This window comes from Larimichthys crocea, chromosome XII, assembly GCF_000972845.2.
Source record: "Larimichthys crocea isolate SSNF chromosome XII, L_crocea_2.0, whole genome shotgun sequence".
Classification (NCBI taxonomy): Eukaryota; Metazoa; Chordata; class Actinopteri; family Sciaenidae; genus Larimichthys; species Larimichthys crocea.
Window position 1 is genome coordinate 16,073,675 of NC_040022.1, and position 22,835 is coordinate 16,096,509.

The 22,835-nt window shown below is 43.2% G+C and overlaps 1 protein-coding gene across 1 annotated transcript in view; it reads right to left on the reverse strand.

Moving 5' to 3' along the window:
• Positions 1 to 20,550, reverse strand: part of LOC104929668 (protein unc-13 homolog A) — a 32,143-nt gene extending 11,593 nt beyond the window's left edge. The window contains exons 1-23 of the mRNA XM_019262275.2: positions 20,153 to 20,550; positions 15,659 to 15,688; positions 15,321 to 15,420; positions 13,380 to 13,497; positions 13,118 to 13,241; positions 12,420 to 12,490; positions 12,166 to 12,220; positions 11,716 to 11,745; positions 9,995 to 10,208; positions 6,886 to 7,986; positions 6,652 to 6,754; positions 5,391 to 5,434; positions 4,796 to 4,874; positions 4,335 to 4,340; positions 4,162 to 4,236; positions 3,838 to 4,057; positions 2,946 to 3,173; positions 2,674 to 2,815; positions 2,078 to 2,247; positions 1,788 to 1,903; positions 784 to 947; positions 509 to 662; positions 143 to 211 (exon numbers count right to left, since the gene is read on the reverse strand). Of these exons, the coding sequence (XP_019117820.1) occupies positions 143 to 211; positions 509 to 662; positions 784 to 947; positions 1,788 to 1,903; positions 2,078 to 2,247; positions 2,674 to 2,815; positions 2,946 to 3,173; positions 3,838 to 4,057; positions 4,162 to 4,236; positions 4,335 to 4,340; positions 4,796 to 4,874; positions 5,391 to 5,434; positions 6,652 to 6,754; positions 6,886 to 7,986; positions 9,995 to 10,208; positions 11,716 to 11,745; positions 12,166 to 12,220; positions 12,420 to 12,490; positions 13,118 to 13,241; positions 13,380 to 13,497; positions 15,321 to 15,420; positions 15,659 to 15,688; positions 20,153 to 20,174 (3,435 nt within the window). The 5' untranslated portion in view covers positions 20,175 to 20,550. The remainder of the gene's footprint in view (positions 1 to 142; positions 212 to 508; positions 663 to 783; positions 948 to 1,787; positions 1,904 to 2,077; positions 2,248 to 2,673; positions 2,816 to 2,945; positions 3,174 to 3,837; positions 4,058 to 4,161; positions 4,237 to 4,334; positions 4,341 to 4,795; positions 4,875 to 5,390; positions 5,435 to 6,651; positions 6,755 to 6,885; positions 7,987 to 9,994; positions 10,209 to 11,715; positions 11,746 to 12,165; positions 12,221 to 12,419; positions 12,491 to 13,117; positions 13,242 to 13,379; positions 13,498 to 15,320; positions 15,421 to 15,658; positions 15,689 to 20,152) is intronic.
• Positions 20,551 to 22,835: the final 2,285 nt, after the last annotated feature.

A 22,835-nucleotide genomic window follows, 5' to 3' on the forward strand; every position in this document is an offset into this window, starting at 1 on the left:
GGGCAGTAAGAAGACAGAAATAAATATTAGCATTGACCATATACACATCAAGACAACATTTTCATCTCAGAAAATATACATTCCCATACATATACACACAGAATGTTTTGTATTTGTTATGACAGAAAGAAGCAGTCAGTACCCGGTACATGGATAGATCAATCCTCAGGGAGTTGTGCAGCTGATCCAACAGTTTGACAAACCTCTCCTTCTACACGGGAAAAGACACAAAAACTGAACAAACCGCTCGGAAAAACACCACAGATAAGGGTGATTTGTTACCATGTGATTACACAAACCTGAGGCTAGGTCTGACAAGCCTCAGCTGATTGAATGTTTGGAGAAGAAGGCAGGGCTACATTAAATTGACTTTCATCTACAGCCCCAGAGGGGACAAGAGCTAGTCATTTCACAGAATAGAGGATAAGGTCTCTTGTAGTATATGGTGACATACAGAATATAAAGAAGGGACTAAATATTATATACAAAGTATTTCTCAAGGACTCACGCCAAAGTTTGATGCAGCAAATCTGTCTGAAGCAGAAACATTGTTGGATGACTGGGTGGTGTGGGCATAGTAAGCGTTGATGTTGGCAAGCAGGGTGCTCATCACTGCTGGCACTCCGGGACACATGTACTTAGATGACAAGCAGGCAAAGTGGCTGTGGGTTGGAGGTGGCAAAAAGAACATTTAGTGCATTTAATTTCTCCCAACGCCCATGTATTAAAAAAATCTAATTTCATCTTTCTTAACAACAACACAGTTATGGAAGGGGGACTGACGTCATGGCCTGGTAGATGGACTCTACTCCGTATCTCATGGCAAACTCGTCCACTATCTCCTGAGCCGTCTCCTCAAAATACACCTTCCATGCATCATCCCCTTTGGCGTCAGGGATCTTTACCACGCCACCATTCTGCTCCTCGGTAGTGTACTGGAAAAGATGCTGAACAAAGACAAAGGACACGTATGTATGTTTTTGTGCCTTATTATTATTATTATTATTCTCAGTATTAACTTGAAGCAGTTTAAGGATTTAACAAAGCAAAACACAAATACATCTAATCAGCCAAATAAAAAGACAAGGCCACACAGATTAATTTAAAAGGCCTTCAATCTACTCTAAGTGTTGAGGCTTAGACAGCCAGGAGCCTTTAAGTACTTGATCTAAGACACCTTGAGGTTTGAGATTTGACTGTGCAAATCCTTATATGTGACAGGAAGACTTTAAAATGATCTGTTTATCTAAGCAGGGGGAGGATATGAAGTCAGCAGGTTTTTGACTAGTTAGAGATGACTGAATTCTGAATGGTAAACAACAAAAGAAACATTTGCTGTTTGTGTCTGTGATAAGAACAGTGTTAAATAATATACATACACCTAAATCCAGTTTCTCAGTGCTTCACTGATCACGGCTTCAGGACTTTCTTTATATAATGCAGTGTAACAGCATCATATAAAATAGTATGAACTAGTCTATAGGACTTGATGAGAGTTTGACAGTGTCCATTGCTGTCCCATATGCAGGATTACTAATGATGTCAGCTGTTAAACCGTTACGACCTAATGTTAGCGATATTATTTTGCAAGTTTCGCAGGATATAAAGGCAGAAACTGAGAATTTACAAGGTGATTGATCGTGTTAATGTGACACACGGAATTCAATTGACTGGAACTAATGAACACAGAATGGCAGGTTGCTCTTGCATATTTAATGTTTTATTTCAAGTGCAAATAATCACAACAACATCTGGAAGATTTCCACCAGATGTCCACTCAGACTGACCTCATGTAGACAGGTGTACTGGACATGGTAAGGAGCAACCGTCTCCTCTCCTTTGATCTCCACACTTATGTGCATCCGGATGGCTCCTGACACAGCAGACTTATCGGTTCTCTTGTCTGCCAAATGAAAGTAAGATATACATGCCTCCTTAGTTGGCTGAAATCTGTTCCATCTACAGGAGACAAGCACTTCAATTATCTGGTTCTTGTTCTGTTATCTCTGTGCGACTTGCTGCTCCACTCATCCGTCTCTAATTCTCCATCGCCTTTTATCTTATCTCGAAAACTCACCCAGGTTGTACCAAACGTCCATCTCCCCGCTCAGAGTCCGGACTTCGATGATGGTTTGTCCCAGGAAGTCATCACTCTCACGTTTGAACCTCTGTTTGACACGCGACTTGATGTCGTCGTCCTCGTCCCACACTCGAACCTTGATGCGGTCAGACGAGTTGTGGCATTCACTGGATGAAACGAGGAAACAATGAAAAATACGCTCAAAAAATCTTAATCTAAAATCCTGAATTGATTTTTCTGAGATATAACCCTAAATTGCAGCACTAAAACATAATTTACAATGACATAAAATGACATATTAGCCTTTGAAAAAATGTCTGTGAGGATTCTCAATCATCCAGCTCATAGTATCAATTGAAGATTATTGTAGGCAACTGGATTTGCTTAGTTTGTTGAGGACACTTCTCCTCTCATCCAAGAGGCTTCTTCATTTCTAACTGACTGGTGGGAAGTCACTGGAATGTATCTCTGAGATGCATCTGAGATGAGTATCTGGGACTCACTGAAAGGCGAAATGTCTTCAAGAAATTAAGTAGGTCCAGCTGCTAACAATAAAGTTTAACTGTTACAGAAAAACTTTCCACTGTACTCACAAGTGGAAGTTTTCTTCCCAGACCGGGTTGAGGTTGCCATAGATTGTCTTGGTTCTCTTCTTGGTTTTCCCAACTTGAACAGTTACATAAGGGTCACTAGAACCTGTTTTGTCTTTAGCCTGCAGGCCCTGAGCACATACGACTGAAGAAGAGACAAGAGACATTTAAACAAAAACATAAACAGCTATCCAACAAGATACATTTATTGTACATGTCAAGACTTAATGGGCTTTACAGTCTTCAAAACAGATGACAGGAAACTTTTAACTCACCGGTGATGCTGATCTTGGCCGACCATTTGGAGGTCCCATCGAGCACGCTCTGCTTGATTTGTTTCATTTGTGTGCTGTGTGTTGTTTTGTCAAGACCAAACACTTCCTGGATTTGCTCAAAGATTTCTGGTTTGTTCCTTTCTCTGATCTTCATGCGATCCTTAAGGACCATGATGATGTTCTGGGTTCGGTCCTCCGCCCCGTGCTTGGAGCTCTTCTCCGCCGCTCCTGATGAGACAGATGAATGAAGAGAGATGTAGGAATAACAATTTATGGTGTAAAATATAGGTAAGGCGATGTGGCCTATAGGTTAGCAACTTCTCTCCTGTTTCCTTCCAATCCATGTTTTTAAAGCTGATGACCAAGTTAAGATAGCACATTTCCTGGCCAGGTATCAAACCTCAAACCTCCTACATTATGGAAGAACCTGTATCACTTAGCTACTGATCTGGTCAGGAAAAGGCGGATAGTCTGAGAGTAAAAGACCAACAGATGTTTTTAGCATCAAGATCTTATGAGACTCTTTGGAGACAGCAGAGTGATGAATTATGCATTGAGTAGATTGACTCCAAAATCAGTATGGGAATTGGATAAGTCACCCCTTGTGGAGCTGAATTAGACAAAGCAGTATGGATGCAAAGGCTATGGGTAGGAGAGAGGGAGAGGAGAGAGGCGGGGGTATGACAGCACATTACTCAGGAGATAAATTGGAAAGGAAGAAGGGGGAGAATGTGAGAGTGGATAGAGGACAAGAATAATGGGATGTCAATCGGGCAGAAGGATACAGAGGAGAAGCTAAAATAGTTTTGGAGTTTTGTGTGGACAGGTGTTTGTATACCCAAGTAAAAATAGATGCATATGTTTAAAAAGTGTGTTTTGGTGCAATCCTTACTCTGCAGACAGTCAGCATTGAGCAGATCCTGACACTTTTCGTGGCATTTGACGCCACACTCAGAGCAACGCATGCCTTGACGGGCGATACCCCAAAGCAGCCCCTCGCATTCGTAGCAGTAGGTAGGCGTGGTGGCTGTCCACACCTCAAAGTTGTGTGGAGTAGTAGAGGAGATGGGGTAGATCAGAGCCTGCAGGGTCTTTTTATAAACGTGACTTTTCTGTAAAGGGAGCAGAGAAGAGGAAGACATGTCAGTTTGATACTAGCGGTGATGGTATGGCATGGTAAAGATTGGAAGGGTCTGAACTGATGTAAGACACCCACCAGCTCCTCATTGCCGAGAGTGGTGGAAGCCATGGCAGAGGTGATCCCAGCCTTACGAGAATTTTGCACTAGAGACTGGGAACAAGAGGGAAACAGACAAGTGTTTATGTTTGAATGTGAACTAGACTTCAGATTTACCGTGTGACTTCTGTAAGTGATAAACAAGTACTCACCATTGCCTGATGAGGCCCGGCAGTGATGAAACAGAGGAGGAAAGAGTGTAAATGTAAATTCATTTTAGGAATTTCAATCAACATGCTGTACAAGTCTTTATGATGCATTGTATGAGTGTGTGTCTGTGTGAGAGAGAAATTCAGGTAGGCCCTAACCTCTAGAAGAGAACAATGTAACATTGATTAATGACTGTAATTACATGAACACCACAGACAGGCAACAGTTAGAAATCTACATGAGTAAATTCACTTTGGATTATAGGAACAAATGTCGGCAAGTAGAGAAGAAGTGAAATAATGTTTTGATGTTTTCAGAGTATGAGTTACTGTAAGAAGCAGGAATACAGATGATTGTTTTAGAGTAAATTGAGATTCAGACAAACCAAAAATGATTCCACAGCATCCCAAAATATTGTTGTATATTATGCTTGTATGTGTCCATGTCCATGTTTGTTTCTCACCAGATCTCTGACAAGAGGAATGGCTTTCCTCTTGCGAAGGTCAGGCATGCTGTCAATACTGTAGAGAGCGCCTCCCATTCTGAATAGAGAAAAGTATAAAACATTATACATTCATATGCTCAAAGATATTATGGGGCAAATACAAGTCCTTCTATCACTGTTTCTAATGTTACTCTAGTCAAGGACTTTCCTGCCTCGTCTCAGACAATGGCACTGACGCTCCACACGTGGGTATAATTTCTGGAATTCTGTTTGGCTAACTTGAAGCTTCTTCAGTATGCAGCCTCAGTTTCACTCTGAGGTTTGCCTCATCTACAAATGACCTGCCAGCTAAGTCAGGGCAGCCCACCAACGTTCAATACTCACTGGCCAAATGCCATAAGCTGAATGAGCCCCGTGGATCAGAATGAAAAAGAACGGAGGATTCCCGGACTAAAGAAGGGCATTTTCAATCTAAAGCAGTGGTGGCAGGTTTCCACGATCTGAGGATAATTTAAATTGAGTTTTGGAGTTATTGCATTAGCTTGACGATATATATAATGTATCCCATGTAAGAGAAAGTACGTTACTTGGGGAACTGACAGCAGACACTCACCCTCCTTTACCGAACCATAGTGAGCTGGAGGTTTCTCCTCGAGCCTGAGAAAGACAAAGAAGGAATGTCAGAAGAAAAAACACGCAATCTTAAGTTTATCCCTGCTGCTTTTGCTAGCATTCATATACTGTATGAATGCTGCATCACTGGAATTATGTAATCTGATCATGAATCAGGCTCTTCATGTCTAACACCCCATCCCATTTATGTGTTATTGCATTAGTGATTCAAAGTGGGCTGGGTCAGTAAAACCTGTTATAGTGCTCTTACTAAAAAATCTTTAGGATGCTTCACACAATTTATATAACTAGGAAAAACATCAGATCCATAGACGAGCATAATAACCAATTATTCAGTAAATGTTACCCTTATTCATGGATTTACAAGAAACTGGTAATGTAACAATGCAAACATCCAGTATGTTTTTAGAGAATCTAATGAGGAGACTGGTTGACAGCTCTTACAACAGAAAAGTTCACACTGTTGTGAAGATGAATGAGTGGAGTGAATGTGCCTGTTTACAGACAGTGAGGAGTTCAACAAGACATCTGTTGCACGCATTTCCGTCTTTCTTTCAAGCCACCAATCAGTTTGTACCTACCTGACAACATGCTCCAATGATGGCCGAGCAAAGTGCATGCGAGTGTCACTATGGCAATGACATGAAACTGGAAAGAAAACAAAGTGGGTCGGCACAAACAAACAAACAAAACCAAAAAAAAGAAGAAAAAGACAAACGAAGGGAAGCCAAATGTACAAAAAAAAACGCAACGCGACATACATCAACATAAACACCGAAGCAAGTGATTAATACTCAAACAAAATGAATTGCAACATAACGTGAATAAAATATGCAAGTGAAAACTGATCAAGCAAAACTTAACGTGTGCAATTAAATCAAGTAATTTAATTTCAAGGAGTGGTAAAATAAAAGTTTGTAGTCTGTCAAGCCAACAGTGTTTTTATCTTAAGAAAATCAAAAGGAAACAATCATAAAAATATGAGACACGTTCGGTCTCCTTTCTGGTGTCTAGCAAAAAGCACCATTAAAATAGAACTTAAGGAGTTGCCGCTTGTACCCTGTCTGCGCATAAATATTGTAATACACATACATATTTCAAAAGCGTGGTAGACACTTTTAGTCTCTTGAACTCAGGTATATCTTTAAGATTACAGGGTGGAGCTGAAACAGACCTACAACTCCGGGACTCGGACTGGGCTGGCTTTTCAAACCAGACTTGGGATAAACTTGTGATCTTACCTCCCGAAGCTGTTCTAAGACTTTATTGTAGAGCCTTAGCCAGTTCTCTTTGGCTCTGACGGCTGGATCCACTGGCTCTTTGGGCTCCTCTATGACTGGAGGACTAAAATAGAAAAGTTTTTCATTCTTCAGCTGATACATTTCTAGGATTGGTGTTAAACGTGTTGTTTCTCTTCTAGTCTATTTCTGTGATTTTGTTCATTGATCTGACTCCCTTTTACCCTTTACTCCTACCTCTCAGGGGGCATCTCTTTTTCCTCTTCTGGTGTCGGTGGCCTGCTCTCTTCATAATGCTCCTCTGTCTCCTCCATGGGCAGCTCATCCTCTGGCTGAGCAGGGGGCGTCCTGGCCTCCTTCTCGAACATCATTTCCTCTTCTAGCCATGGCTCTTCCTCCAGGTGAAGAGCCTGGTCCTCCGGGACAGTTGATTGTGCACTGGTGGGACCGTTGAGATGTGATTGAGGCTGCCCAGAGGACTGGGTCTGTTGGGAGGATGGGCCCATGGCAGTGGAGGGGGGCTGGGAGGCTGAGTTAGCCATGGTGGCTGGGTGGGATGGAGGAACAGTGCTGGCTACAGCAGACTGGTGTTGTTGAGATGGGACCGGGGCTGGAGGATGAGACTGGGCGGGCTGGGCAGTGGGAACAGAAGACAGGAAAGTAGAGGCCAAGCCTGTGACTGCAGCTGTTAAAGGTTTGGCCATTGAGAAGAAGGAAGTGGCAGATGGGGCTGGCTGTGGCTGAGGCTGTGTTTGGGGCTGAGGCTGTTTAGGTGGTTGGGCTGTTGGTTGACCAGAAGGGGGCTGTGCTGATGGGGCCATGCCAGGAGGATGAGACTGGTTGGATGTTTGGTTAGGGGGTTGAGTCGGGGGCTGCTGTTGGTGTAAAGAGGGCTGCTTTTCTAGAGGAGGTCTGGAGTTGGGTACATCCAGAGTTTTGGGGGCAGTTGACGTTGGGGTGGGGGTAAACGGAGGCTCCAAGTCCTCACTGAGGGTCCCATCTAAATTGTACAAATCCTCATCATCATACATCATCTCCTCATCCTCATAGAGGCCCTCCTCTTCCCCCTCATACAGTCCTCCATCATCCTCCTCATACAGGGCCGCCTCCTCTCCTCCATCTTTGCTGTAGCCGCCCTCATCACTGTATGCCCCCTGCGTCTCATCTGGATCCCAGTCTGGAGACCCTTTGCTGTAGCTAACCGAGGAGTGGCAGGAGTGGTAAGAGTCGTTCTCGTCGTAAGGGTCCCTCTCTCCATACTCTCCGCCATAGTCCTCCTCGCTCAGCTGACTGCTGCATCGACTCAGCTCTGCAGACGAGGCGTAGCTCCCCGAGGGACTGGAGAGAAGAGAAGAGAAGAGAAGAGAAGAGAAGAGAAGAGAAGAGAAGAGAAGAGAAGAGAAGAGAAGAGAAGAGAAGAGAAGAGAAGAGAAGAGAAGAGAAGAGAAGAGAAGAGAAGAGAAGAGAAGAGAAGAGAAGAGAAGAGAAGAGAAGAGAAGAGAAGAGAAGAGAAGAGAAGAGAAGAGAAGAGAAGAGAAGAGAAGAGAAGAGAAGAGAAGAGAAGAGAAGAGAAGAGAAGAGAAGAGAAGAGAAGAGAAGAGAAGAGAAGAGAAGAGAAGAGAAAAATGTTAAGTTGCAAGATCACATGTCCCAGGGAAGACTTACTTAGACTTACGTGCTAAACTGGGATACAGTTTTATAATGCACATAGAGACACTTTCAGGTGCCAGGTTATTGTTGCATGTACACATGTGCACATGTATAATGACTGGTTTACCCTCCCTTTATGAATCATAATCTCAACAATGCTTACAGAGCATTTTATTAGAGCACTTTATGGCCTGTACCCTATCAGGCAGCCCTACTAAAAACCTTTTCTACATTCTACATTGGGGTGGCAAGGAATAATGCTGATGGCTAATCAATGAAAAGCACTGGGGATACAAGAGTACCAGACAAGTGGCAAGAAATAGAGCAGAACAGAAAGGTGAGAGGCCTCCAGAAAGCTGACAAAAGAAAAAGAACAAGCATCCAGAAATGCAACAAACAGGGAAAAAGTATTTATACTCCTTGATGAATGGGGCTATTAAAAACAGAATAGAGGCACAGAGAGGGAAGCAGGATGGATGGGGCAGAGAGGGAGATAGTGAAGACAGGAAGGGAGTGGTGAGCACAGAGGCCAAATAGAAAGAGGGAGTGACTGTAGAGCACCGAGAAGGAGGAGATGAAGAAGAATGGGCGGGGGTGCGGGGAGGTTGCCCTGTCCAATACACTCACACAGGCAGCTAATCTTATGTGCAGTATTGACCGTTAGATTGCCGGTTGAATAATTCATACGGTGAGAGGTAAAGGATGCATGCTTTCATTCCCTGTCTGTGAGAAATCTGTCAATAAAAACAGAGAAACGTAGCAGCAGTGTAAACAATTCTGAAAGAGAAACAGGACATGCATAAATCAACCATGTTCATTCACTAACAGGCCTTTTGTCACTGAAGAAGTTTAGGCGTGTCACACAGAGGCAGCTGCTCCACTGTCACACTGACTAGAACAGAGGCATCGTTAAAGGCATCGGCAACACTTGTGCTTTTCCAACTGCGACAACTCCAAATGCCGCTGCTTAGCAAAACCTCACCGCTGACAGTAACAAAAATACAAAGTCATTTAACTTTTAAGAATAAAAAATGTTGATCATTTAAAGCTCAACAGTGGCCACTGTGGCCACAAGCAGCAGTTAGAGCAAAATGCTAAATCATAGTCTCAAGTAGCAGAGGAGTCATAAAGCTAGTAAACTGACACACAGGTAAGCACAGGTGTTACCAATAATACTAATTAAGGTCCTGTTCCATTTAGGTCAGACAGCGTCAGGGTGCAAAGTCTGAAGAAATGGAACTGAACCTTAATTAGCATAATTGGAAACACCTGAGTTGACCCTACTGTTTCATGTCAAAATGGCTGCTGTCGAAAAGGTCAATAATGCGTGATACACAGTAATATCCATCTAAAGTTACCGTACACCCTAAGCTACTGATCATACTAAACCAAATAAGGCTAATAGCATTTTCATTTTAGCTATGGTACATTTAAATGTTGTCAATTTAAGTCTTCATTAAAGAAAAAAAATAATAAAACAATGAGTTATTTCTTCTTCTTTCAGCTCAAACATGAGAAGTTGCAACATTTTTCAGTTTTATGAATAAGTACTAGACTGTAGACAGGACAAAAAATCCCAATATGAAATCATCTTATATGCTGGGAGATTGACAGAACAAACAAAATCTATGAATTAATAACAAAAATAAAAGATAAATAATCATTACATTCTCATTACACTGAAGCTTGCACACACCTGACAGTCCTCTGGTGGTTGTACTCGAGGTCCTGGCTGTTGCCGGATCGTGGATAAGAGAAGCTTCTGGAGCTGCGGTGCTGGTGGCTGATGGGATACTGGTGGACAGAGGCGTTGGGCTGCGATGTGCTGTAGTAAGGAGGGGGGATGCTATTACTGGTTTCACTGCGATAGTCGCTGTCCCTGTCGTCCACAGCGCTGTCTGGGTCTTCATCTTCATCACAGAGGCACAGAAAAAATTAATTAGTCTTTTTTGATGGTGTCTTCATGGAGAACAGTAACAGGAGGGGAGAAAAAGGCTATAGTTTTTTTTAATATATAAAATAAAAGATAAAAAGAAAAGAGCATCATGAAAGTGATGATCTGACATGTCATGTGCAATTAAGATAAGAGGCTCTAATCAGCACCGAGCTAATCTTTCAGTACTGTGGTAATTACAGATAATAGATGAGATGGCAGCCTTCCACTACTGAACCCCTATCAGACCCATATAGGTCATTCAGAGTGCATCCACTCCATACATGAAGCACATGATGAACATCGTCAGCAGTGTCCTTCTCATTCTCATCATCATAACAGAACATAAATCCCTTCCTGCTCACTGGGGAGATGCTTTATTTTTTGGTCGTGTCCATAGATCACAGATTAACATCCCAGAGGGAAGTGATGAGAGACTTTAACAGTGCTGAATCAGTCAAAAGAGAAACCAGAATCCATTAATCATTCATCACTATCCATCATCATCTCTCGCACTCTGACGTAGGCGGCGGCAGCAGCACCGCTTACACCTTCATCTTCATCTGTCTGGGCGTGTAAACACTAATTAAAGGCATCCAACTTTGTTTCTCACTTCAACCATGTCCCCACAAGTCTCCCTATCTCTCGCGCTCACTCCATCAGCTCGCCATCTATCATTACCCCTCTGCTCTTTCCTCTTTCCTCTGAGTGAAGAGAGATGAGATGAATCGCTGCAGTTGTGTGGGTGAGTCTGACGGAGACTTATATAAGAGCATCTGCTAATCACAGCAAGAGAGAAAGAGAGATGCATATATTTCCATGTAGGTATAGCCAGTGGACTACATGTGGCAGTATGCAGTACGGGCAGTCCATAAATATTTAGACCGTGACATATTTCTCATTACTGTAGCTACTGTGCAAAACATTGGATTTAATATGATACCATGACTGATGTTAAAGGGTTGGTTCATGCAAAGTACTGCTACAAATTAAGCTATTGTCAGTAAGGTTTGTTCATTATCTAGAGTAACAAGGGCACTGTTTCTGAAAAGTGGTGCTGCTGTTTTTTTTAAAGCTGTGTGCACAACAAATGAGATTTAATTTGCCTTCATTGTTTGCTGTAGGAAATCTCAGAGAGATACCTTGGCAAATTAAACCTAAAACTATCTGCATGATGAAATGCCACCAAAGATAAAGAGAAGGTGTCTTTGTGGTGATTTGGATGAACTGGCCCCTTTAAGCTGACATTCACCTTTAAGGATATTTGAAGAGAGAGCAGTGGGACTCATAGCTAATTTCATAAATATTCCAAAGTTATCATTGCAGCAGGACAAGAGTACACGTCCTACACTGGTCATCCAATATGCATGTAAACACCCTCAAATCTGCAAGTCAGCACTTTGTCCTCAAACGGTAGTTTCATTTCAAATCTAATGTGATGGACTGCAAAAATATCTGTACAGTATGTACTGTAGCACGCTTACTTTGTTGGTCTCCCCATAGACTCCAGTTACCTGCAATAAAACAGAAGGGTGTCAGTATTGATTATGAATTACATTGATGTCCAAACATAAACATGCATTCACGTCATTAACGCTTCAAAGTTCCCAGATGGAGCTGGTGAATGGAAACGTACAGAGGTCTTTCCACCTGCACCACACAGCTGGCTCAGTGGGCTCGGCAGACTGGGCCAATATTCGAAGCACAGCAGCATCCTGGAGGAGCTCGCCTCCGGTTATCTGATACCTCTATCGATCCTTTACAGTGCAGGGCCCTTTTCCACCCTCCAACACACAGCAACCCATGTGTGGTTACACACATAATGCACACACTGAGCTAAAGCAATCTAATTACATCTCAACAGCTAAACACATTATTGTCTTGTTCAACACAAACAAATGATTGGTTTGTACAAACAGTGATCGGTCACTTACAGCACTGGGTTCCTGGTACACGGAGAGGGCGTTCCTGCTCCTCCTGGTAGGAATACTAGAGTCAGAAAAATTAATGAAAGAGGTTAACCGGTAGCAGGGAGGATTCAAAATTTTATTCAGTAAGTGGAGAAAATGTGAAGTTGGATTTCGTCGTGTTATGTGTAACACAGTTATTCCTCCAATTAATCATGTTGGCATGTTCCTAAAATGTGAGGATATGCTGGGGTATTAAATCAAACGGGGTGACAGCTTACATCTTGGTCCCTCATGGCGTTGAGCTGCTCCAGTTTTTTGGCCCAGTATCGCGCCTCATCCTCTGGGATATCTGAAAACAACAAGCCAGACAAACTCAACATTAATGGAGCTCCACCTACGAAGGCTGTTGAAATAATTCACAAAACTTTTCGTTCTATGTTACAAAATCCACCCAGATGATGATCCAAAGTAAGCTTTACCAACCTAGTTGCAGATATCATTTAACCCAAACCTGATTGCAGCTTTAGCAACATATATAAAACTTTAGATACTTAGTCCTGCTTAGAGCTTGACATTGAACAGTGGCTTTTTCACTTACAGCCCTAAAGCTAAACAGCTATAAATAGATCGGGTCCACAAACTGAAGAGTCAGGTGTACATTATCGACTGGAGAAAGGGGAAACAGTATGAAAACGACACCTAATCAATGTTAAGAGGAAGCTGAGAAGAAAAGAAGGAAAGGACACAAACCATTTCCCTGACACACAGACGGTCTTGAACACATGGAAAAATGTGTCAGGTTAATTAATCAGTCAGAGAGATGATTGGTGTTCATATATCACCGTTTGCTGTGAAAATATACACTCAGTCATCTTCTCCTTCCCTCGAGCGGTTGATGACTTCCTATAGTTTCATATTCTCATCTTCTCCCGCCCATTGACGGTGTCTGATTTTGACGTGAATATTGATTTCTCACCAAGAGGCAGTTCAAAGCGTGTGTCGAGCAGCACCAGGTGGAGAGTGGGGTCTTTGGTACCACAGATCTCATTATCAGTCATGATGACCTGAGAATCCAGTGTGAGCCACTCCCCTGGACCCTCCTGCATACAGAAATACACACCAACACACTGTGAGATGAGCATGATGAAAACAAGTCAAACTCTGACATATAGCTGAGAACGTGCTCAACTACAGTATTTCTCAAGGGGTGGGGGTGGTGGTGGTGGTTAGTAGCGAACCTCATTTGACTGTCGGATGCTCCGGAGGGGAATCCACACAGTGCCGACCATGGTGTCCCAGATTAACCCTTTGTTCCACACCTCTACTGTCAGACCCAGGTCCAGGCGGTTAATTTCACTGGATAAGAGAAAGACAGGAAAGTTCAAAATCAAGAGAAAAAGTAACTGAGTAAATACATTTAGACTTTTTTTGTGGAATGTAACTAAGTGCGTACACTCAACTACAATACTTTTACATTTTTGAGGTACTTGTAGAGTACTTTACTTGATTATTTCCATTTCATGCTACTTTATTACTTCCACTCCACTCCATTTATATGACAGGTTTAATTAGAGTTCGTATAAAAGTGCTTACTAGTTTTTTTCAGATGTCTATGTGTTAGCAGTTCCACCTGAGAGTAATTTAACCTCTAAACTTTTAATTGAATTAGGTGAATTAAAACCAAACAGTAAAGATGAGAGAAAAGTCACAAATTGGATGTGAATTTTTTGGAGGGGGTCTCACTCCTGTTTTTGGAACCACTAGGCTAAATTACCAAACTGTATATAAACTAGTTATCTTCTCAAACAGTAACATGACCCTTACCCATTGTTGCATTGGCATTAACAAACTAAATCTTCTGCATTGTGAGTAATTCTATTTTAATACTTTATATTTTGCCGACTGTTATTTAAGTAAGGAGAAAGGAGTTTGTATGAAGTAAAGTAGCTAAAGCGAGTACTTCCTCCACCACTGTTAAAATAAGATAGATAAGTGCTAAAACACACACAGGCACTCATTCACACACAAGATGCGCAGTAATTACTTGTGGGCTTCACTGTGACAAATATAAGACACGTCTCTGTGGGAGAAAGCCTGAGAGAATCTAACATAAAACATTTACAAGACAGCAGGAAGCAGGACAGAAAGAAAAGAGAAAGAGAAAGAGAGACAGAGAGAAAAGGATGGATGACTAAGGGGAGGGAGGAGAAGCGTACGATGAAGGCAGTGGAGGAGGTGATTGTATCTCATGCCTGGAGGGAGAAAGTGGGAACTTTAATTAAGAAATAGGGGGACTGGATTTCCCATCTCAGTGGTAACTCCTTTTAAGAAACGTGCTTGTTTGATTCATGGCAGTGACTGGCAGTCATTTAACAGCAATTTGGAGGAGGGGATGAGGCACTCTCTGCAGCCCAAACATTACATAACACAGCTTTACTGATGCAACCCCAGTACAATGCTCAACGCCTCCAAACATCATACAAATGCACAGGGCTCTGCAGTCAGCCAGCCTGCTGCATCCCACATGATAAACGATTCTCACCATTCATCGCCCATATGCTGATACACTGTCAATACCACACCGGATCTCCCTGCATGTGAAATACTCAGATCTGTGTTATATAATGTTTTGTGATTGCGACGGCCTATTGATCTAATGAAACACAAGCTCAACAAACTAATTGAGTGAGAAATGCCGCTAATGATGCCAAGAGAGCAGCGATAGGAGGAGAAAAGTCGAGGGAATATGGGGTGGGGGGTAAAGTAAGGTAGAAATGGGAAGAGGGGGAGGAGTAGCTGAGTAGATGATGATCAAGGAACCACCCTTAGAAGAAGTGACAGAGCAGAAGAAGAAAGGGGGGTTGGGAGGGAGCCAAGGTTGAAAACGAGGATGAGAGGGGCAGAGGTGTCGAGGGAGAGCAGATGAAAAAGAGGATGAGGTAGTCGGATGTGCGGAAGAGCTGTGTGAAGCAATACAGGAATAAAGGGCACTTGGGATGGAGGAGTGAAAAAAGAGGAGAAGGAGGAAGGTTGATAGAAAGCAAGAGATGAAAAAAAAACACACAAAAGCACTCAGGCAGCTCAGGCTGAAGTGCAGGATAGATGGAGAGTAGAGGAAAGAGCGAGGGAGAGGGAGGTGCGGAGGGAGAAGTTTTGTCTGAAGATGATGAAGGACTCACAACATGAAGTCTTGCTCCCAGCTGGGCAAGTTGCCCCTGACAGCAATGGTTGTGCTCTTCACATTTTGTACTTTTAGAGTCACATAAGTGTTGAACTTCTCTGTTAAGGAGAGAGGGGAGAACAAAGAGAAACACCTTGGCATTAGAAAATAATACTGTAGTCCCTGAGATATAGGTGTTATGCTCTACAGAGTAACAGACTTCCCATCCCTTCATTTCCATTCACGGCTGCAGCATGTAATGTGTCCGCAGTCTGCTTAAAGATTTATGTCACATAACGGCGAGCCTCTCCCTCTGTGTGATCTACCTCTTTCTATTTCCAGGATGCCAGGTCTTACCTTGGGGTCCATCCAGCTTGGCTTTCTTCACTGTGGAAACACAGAGAGGGACAAAGTCACACACAGGAACACCATCTGTTTTCACTTCTGAACGCTCCTACATTCTCTGTTCTGGCTTTTACACGGTGAGCAGGTACCAAGAGGATGCTCGTGATAGATTAAAACACAGTCTGTGGATTTGAATAAAATGCATACTACATGAAATTTGTGGAAATGTACTGTAAAAACTATGAATCTTAATAGACTTGAGACACCTTTACTAATAAACACTAACTAGCAGATATACAGTGCATATTTGCATGCAACATGAGTGTTGACGCAGGAATCTGAAATTGCAGCTATGCAGATTTGAACTAGGTGCTCGGCCTTTTTTTTTTTTTTTTTGCCATAAGGTCCAGACGAGTTGGCACTGAGTGTGGTGGCAAAACACAGAAACACACAGCGCTTGAAAAACACGGCCGTCTTTCCCGCTGCGTTTCATCAGTGTGGGCTACAGAAACAGAAAGTACAGTAAACCTACATGCAAATAACAAGAACCAAAATAGCACAGATTGAACAGATGGTATAAGTAGTCGAAAACAAAGAATGAAACCATTTAATTTTCTAGAAATGTATGATTAAACACATCAACATGCAAGGGCTGAAACATGTCTGTTAACCTGAGGAACTTTAGTAGCATTTAAAGGGAAAATTTCCACCTTAAATCAAACATGTGTGAGGTATTTTTCAATACAGTTAAAGTCTGGGCTCTCTGTCACTGCACCTCCTTTTTACCAGCTTTGACGTAACTCACACATACATTTTTAATGCTCTTCTAACCGCTGCTCTCCACCAAGCGCACACATGCTCCAGATATTCCCCACACCACAATGCAGGTGTGTGCACATCACACACACACACACACACACACACACACACACACACACGCACACACACACACACACACAGGTTCATAACGATAAACCTGGACTTTTATTGTCTCTTGGGAAGCACGACGTGAACGCCAATTCACGCCTTATCTCACAATATTCTCCACAGACTATGCACACTGGAAGCAGTCGCCATAGTAACTAACACTATGTGAAAAGTTGATGGAAAATCGAACTGAATCAGCAAGGTTTGTTTCTATTTCTCACTACTTCACATTTGTTGTATGCAAAAAAACACAAACTCAAGCTAAATCTGCAGCTTAAGTGCCATGCTGTTACATCAGCACACACACACTCAACTGCAGTGACTCACTCACATACACCTGCAGCGCTGATAAAAAATATTGGTCTCTGCTTCCATTCATACCTAAGCACATTTAATGTCAACTCAACATCTGCAACGCACACGTGTGTGTTTGTGTTTGCATATTAACTTAAGAAATTCAGAGTTCATCTCAACATCCGTGGTTGTAAAAGAAACTGAAATAATTTACTACGATGCAGTGAAGACAAAGAAAGAAACCAAGCAGCCCTTTACGTTGTTTAAGCACCGCCATCACCAGAGCCTGCTCCTTGCTGTGTTTTAGTGTCAACACTAAAACAGCCCTGGAAATATATCAGTACATGAGGAGGATCGATAAAAAAGGAATTGGATTTTCGACAGTGGAAAGCTGAAGCTTAATAATAGCACACAATCATAAATCTCTTTGACAGGGTGAGTTACAGTGAGAAAGGTCCACAAGCCCCACAAACGATATTTCGTCGCATGTATCTAAGCAGACAGGACAACCCACAACACACACATACATATACTGTAAGTGCCTATAACTCATAGACAATAAGCCTGTGTAGGGCTGTAACATTAGATCAAATGGGTGAAATGTAGGTTATGGGCGAGTAGCCTAGATTCAGAAAATGAGGTCAAAGATATCACCCTCTGATTAAATGACTTAAAGGACGTAACAAATCAAAGTGTGTTTTAATCAGAAGATGCACAGCATAATCCGTAAGAACCAAACTGTAAATTTTGTGCAACCCCATTTTTTTGGAGCAGACACTTCATTCAGGAAGTACCTCTGACACAGCAGACTCTGACTTATGTGGACTAACCCGATTGCCAAGAAAACAGAGAGTCGACAGGGAATCAAGCAAACCCTTCAACTTGAACTGTCAGGGAATGTAAAATAGGGAGCTGGGTGAGCTGAGTTCAGCCATCCAATGACAAAATGAGGGCTGACATCATTCAGAGAGACAGCGCCTTATTCTGAAGGACCGAATATATACACGCAGATTTGCATCTGTCGTCCTTGCAACTGCTGACAGAGACATTGCACTCCCAGATTTAGCGTCCACATTAAGACAGGGAGAAAACTGGACTTGAAAGTACGTGTAATATCTGCAAGAAAAGAAGCCAAGTTTTTCAGTGTTAATCTGTATCTGTGTCTCAATTCTGCTTTGTCGGCAGATGCGCCAAAGAAATGCTGCCTATTCAAGAGGCACAAAGTACTGTGGAGGCCAGAAATAGCTCCAGTCAGGTAAGCATGAATGATGTAACAGGAACAGAAAGAGGGATCTCTGCCAAGTCTCGTAGTCTACGACACTGACAGCCGCAGCCAGTGTTTATGAATGAATAATGCTCAGGGTCTTAATGACACCTGGGACTGACTCAATGCAGGGACAGTCGGTGGGTGGATGTGGCGCCACAGGATGAGGTGGGGTAGCATCCATAATGGGCCTGACATATGAAAAGGTGACTTTGAAACCTCCATCATTTTTCTTTTGTATGCATGTTGCTATTATTCCATCTAGAGCTCAAACACGGTGTCACACTCATTTACCGTCCAGTGCTTGGTCAGATCAGATAAAGCTTAAAGGAGTAATCAGTCTGTTGATTTACAGAGAATAATCTGCTGTTTGGATAATAAGTCATTTTTAAGCATATTCTGTGTTTTCACTGACTTCAATGTGAGGGATTGTTTTTTGTCTTTTGTGATCGAAAATTAAACATCTTTGGCTTTTGAACTGAACAAAACAAGCACTTTCAAGACTGGAATCGGACTGCAACTAATGATTATTATCATCACTGGATAATCTGCCCTTTTCTCTCTGAATTGATTAGTCGTTTGGTGTACAAAATGTCAGAAAAAGGTTAAAAAACAAGATTTACAATATCAGAAAGAGCAAGGTGTCATCTTTAGATGTGTTGTTTTGTCCAACCAACAGTCCAAAACCACAAAGATATTCAATTTACTGTCAGACACAAAGGCACAGCAGATCCTCAAAATCAAAAAAGCTGGCATTTGTGCTTGGGAAATAACATATCCATTACATATATCATATCAAAAATCAATCAATTATAAAACTAGATGCCAGTTCATTTTCTTCAGTTTGACTCATTGACTAATTAACCATTCGATTCAGCTCCAATTGAGAAAAAAATGTCTAATTAAAACCATTAATTGCAGCTCTAATCAGATTTCTGAATGACAATTCCAGATTTAGTGATGCTACCATAAAAACTTTTGGGGGTCGTCTTTTATTAAGTCAAGTGAGGACAAACTGCACAGCAAACCTTGCTAATTGTCACTCCTGTTTGTTCCTATTCAAGTCAACATCACATTATGACAATGTAAAGAAAGTAGTTTTGCAGTTCTGCTGATTCAACCTTCATCTGTGGGCAACAAAAGACCACAACATGTGCTTCAGGGGGGTCCTCTCTCTCTCTCTCTCTCTTAGCTTGTATTCCCCTGATTATTTACCGCGTCCTGGATGTGAAGCTGGAAGTGGTGCTTCTTTATGAGCAATGGCAGCAGATGCTTATTCATCGCACTAAGAGGCAACAGTGTCAGCATCAGGTGCTTTCAGGAAGTCTGGTAGGAGGAGGTGACGCATCGTTTCAGAGAAGGGGGAGAGATAAAAAAAAAAACGCTGAGAAGTGACGAGCACCTCTCGACTGCGAGTATTCCCTCACGACTACAGCGGAGCGGCGGAGCGGGGGCGGCAGCGGCAGCGGTAGCGATGCGGCAGCGGTAGCGGCAGGGGCTTTTCCTCGTCCTCCTCCGCCTCTGACTGCCCACGCATGAATGAACAGAGTGGATGACACACACACACACACACACACACAAACCGCAACTCATCAGGGGAGGAAACAGCGGTTCTCCTCCACCTTGTAGACATTTATAGAAACTCACAGAGCCTATGAATGTTTGCTGGTCACGACCGGGCTAGCCTCTTACAAATCTTTTCATTTCAAGCTGTCAGGTTAACTCATTCATCTTTATTTGAGGTCAAACAGTAAATTAAACAAACATGTCATTCAGCAACAGTGCAGTTAAAAGTGTCCGACACTAAGTGGAAACGTGTTGTGTTTCCCCGTAAAAGACAAGCAGAGCTGCTGTGTGATTTAATGACTGATCAGCACAAACCCACCGCCGCTCGGGCTACACAGACTTTTCTCCGGAGCTGATAGCCCGCAGGCTCTGTCAGACAACTGCTGCAGTTAACACCGTGAGCAATGACATCAAACATAGAGGGGTTTAATTGCCCCTTTAATGTCCTCTCTTACCTCCCACACATAGCAGGGACATCTCTGATAGCGGCGTGAGCGTCCCCGGCTGTCCTCTGCTGAGTGCTCCGTGATTTGTTTGGTCAGTCCGTTCGTCTCTTGGTTACAAAAAAACAAAAAACTCAAACCGCCAAACCGTTACCCGAAATGGTACCGGAAACAAGCCAGCATCATCTCAGAGGAGCTTCGTCTGTTTCTCAGCTGGAGCTGTTGCTCTTTTGGCAGGACAAGACACACACGCACACACATACACACACACAGGAGTGATTTCCTCGCCCCCCTCTTCTTCCTCCTCTGCATTGCCTCAGCTCTCCTCCGCTGCTGCTCCTCCTGCGCGCACAGCCATCTTGTTTCAGCAAGCAGCACCCTCCGCGCGAGGACAGCTCCCCCGCGCCACGCCGCTCTGACGTCACGGTTGATGAGTAGCAGGCAGGCAAAGGGGGGGGGGGAGAAAGGGGAGGTAGAGATGGGATGGGGCTAAATTAATATCGTCCTGGTCAGTGTAATGCACTCAATGAGTCATTCATTGCGTTCAAAGTTACACAGCATTTTTATTTTTAAAAGTTTTCTAGGATTTTTAAGATGCAACTTACCAGAATACTGTGCAGACTAATAGTGGTTAGCACTGCTGCCTCACAGCAGCAAGGTTATGGGTTTGAACCAGGCTATGGGCAATGTGGGCGACCCTGCGGGTGCTGGGGGTGTTGTTCGCCCAGGGCGCAAATGTAGCCAGAACTGGCACTGGTTCGAACCCACCATCTTGGGGCATTTTCTGTCATTTGGGAGTTGGGACCTTTCTATGGTTGGGTTGTTTCTGGCCTGCAAGGACGTTTCTGTGGTTGGGGAGTTTGTGGCCGGGCCTGGGACTATTCTGTGGTTAGTGAGTTTGTTACTGGGGCTTGGACCTTTCTTTGGTTAGTGAGTTTGTGGCCTGGACTGGGACCTTTTCTTTGGTTGGGGAGTTTGTGGCTGGGGCCATTTCTATGGTCGGGGAGTCTGTGGCTGGGGTATTTTCTGTGGTTAGGGCTGGGACAGTTCCGTGGTTGGAGAGTATGTGGCTGGGGCTGCAAACTTTCTTTGGTTGGGAAGTTTGTTGCTGGGACTGGGCTAATTTCTGTGGTTGGGTAGTTTTTTGACTAGGCTGAGACATTTTTTGGTTGGGGGATGTGTGGCCGGGGCCTTTTCTGTGGCTGGGGCGGGGACTTTTCTGTGGTTAGTGAGTTTATGTCATGGGGCTGGGGCGTTTCTGTGTTTGGGGAATGTGTGGCTCAGGCTGGGACCTTTCTGTAGTTGGAGAGTTTGTGGCCTGGACTGGGATGTTTCTGTGGTTGGGTAGTTTGTGGCTGGGGCTGGGGACTTTTTTGTGGTTGGGGCTTGGACCTATCTTTGGTTAGGGAGTTTATGGCTGGGGCTGAAGCCTTTTCTGTGGTTGGGGCTGGGACCATTCTGTGGTTAGTGAGTTTGTGGCTGAGGCTTGGACCTTTCCTTGGTTTTGGAGTTTGTGGCTGGGGCTGGGGCATTTTTTTGTGGTCGGGGCTGGGAACATACTGTGGTTGGGGAGTTTGTGTCCTGATCTGGGACCTTTCTGTGGTTGAGGAGTGTGTGACCTGGACTGGGACTTTTCTGTGGTTGGGGAGTTTGTGGCTGAGGCTGGGGCTTGGGTCTTTTCTGTGGTTAGAGAGTTTATGGCTGGGCCCTTTTCTGTGGTTGGGGAGTGTGTGGCTTGGACCTTTCTTTGGTTGGGGAGTTTGTGGCTGGGGCTCGGGCCTTTTATGTGTCGGGGCTGGGAACATACTGTGGTTGGGGAGTTTGTGTCCTGGGCTGGGACTTTTCTTTGGTTGGGGAGTTTATGGCTGGGGCTGTGTTTTGGGCTAGTAGTATACTGTAATTGGGGAATTTGGGGCTGGAGCTGGGACCTTTCTATGGTTGGGGTGTTTATGGCCTGGACTAGGACGTTTCTGTGGTTGGGTAGTTTGTGGCTGGGGTTGGGGACTTTTTTATGGTTGTGGAGTTTATGGCTGGGGCTGAAGCCTTTTCTGAAGTTGAGGTTAGGACCTTTTTTTTGGTTGGGGAGTTTGGGCCTGGGGCTGGGGCATTTTATGTGGTTGGGGCTGGGAACATACTGTGGTTGGGGAGTTTGTGTCCTGGGCTGGGACCTTTCTTTGGTTTGGCAGACTTTGATCAACTGATGGCCTATTTTAACTGCATTTCAACACAGATGTTTGAAAGGAAGACCTAATAATAGCCATGGCAATAGACAAGATCATTTTATAAAGGTCATGAGTGACAATCCCCCTAACCTTTCTAATTACATTTTTATTTCCCATATGACAGTCTACATGCACTTTCAAAGCCTGAGACTAGCAGAGATAAAAATATACCAAATCCTTTATTTATGTCTGATTGACCTGAAGGTTATTACATTTAATTAAAAATACTACATGTGAACCAACTATGTGTATTTTCAATGCACAAAGTATCCATTTGATCTGGTACATGCTTTGTGTTGTCTAATGTCAAATTAGATTTTGCAACAATTATGGAGCAAAAGTGAGTAATATTATGATATTAATGGGTTGTTTTTTTTGTTTTTTTGTATTTTTTGTTTTCACCTTTTTATTTTTACGCATTTTTGAAAGCATTGTTGAAGGGAGTCGGAGACAAGAATCTTTACTGTAACTAT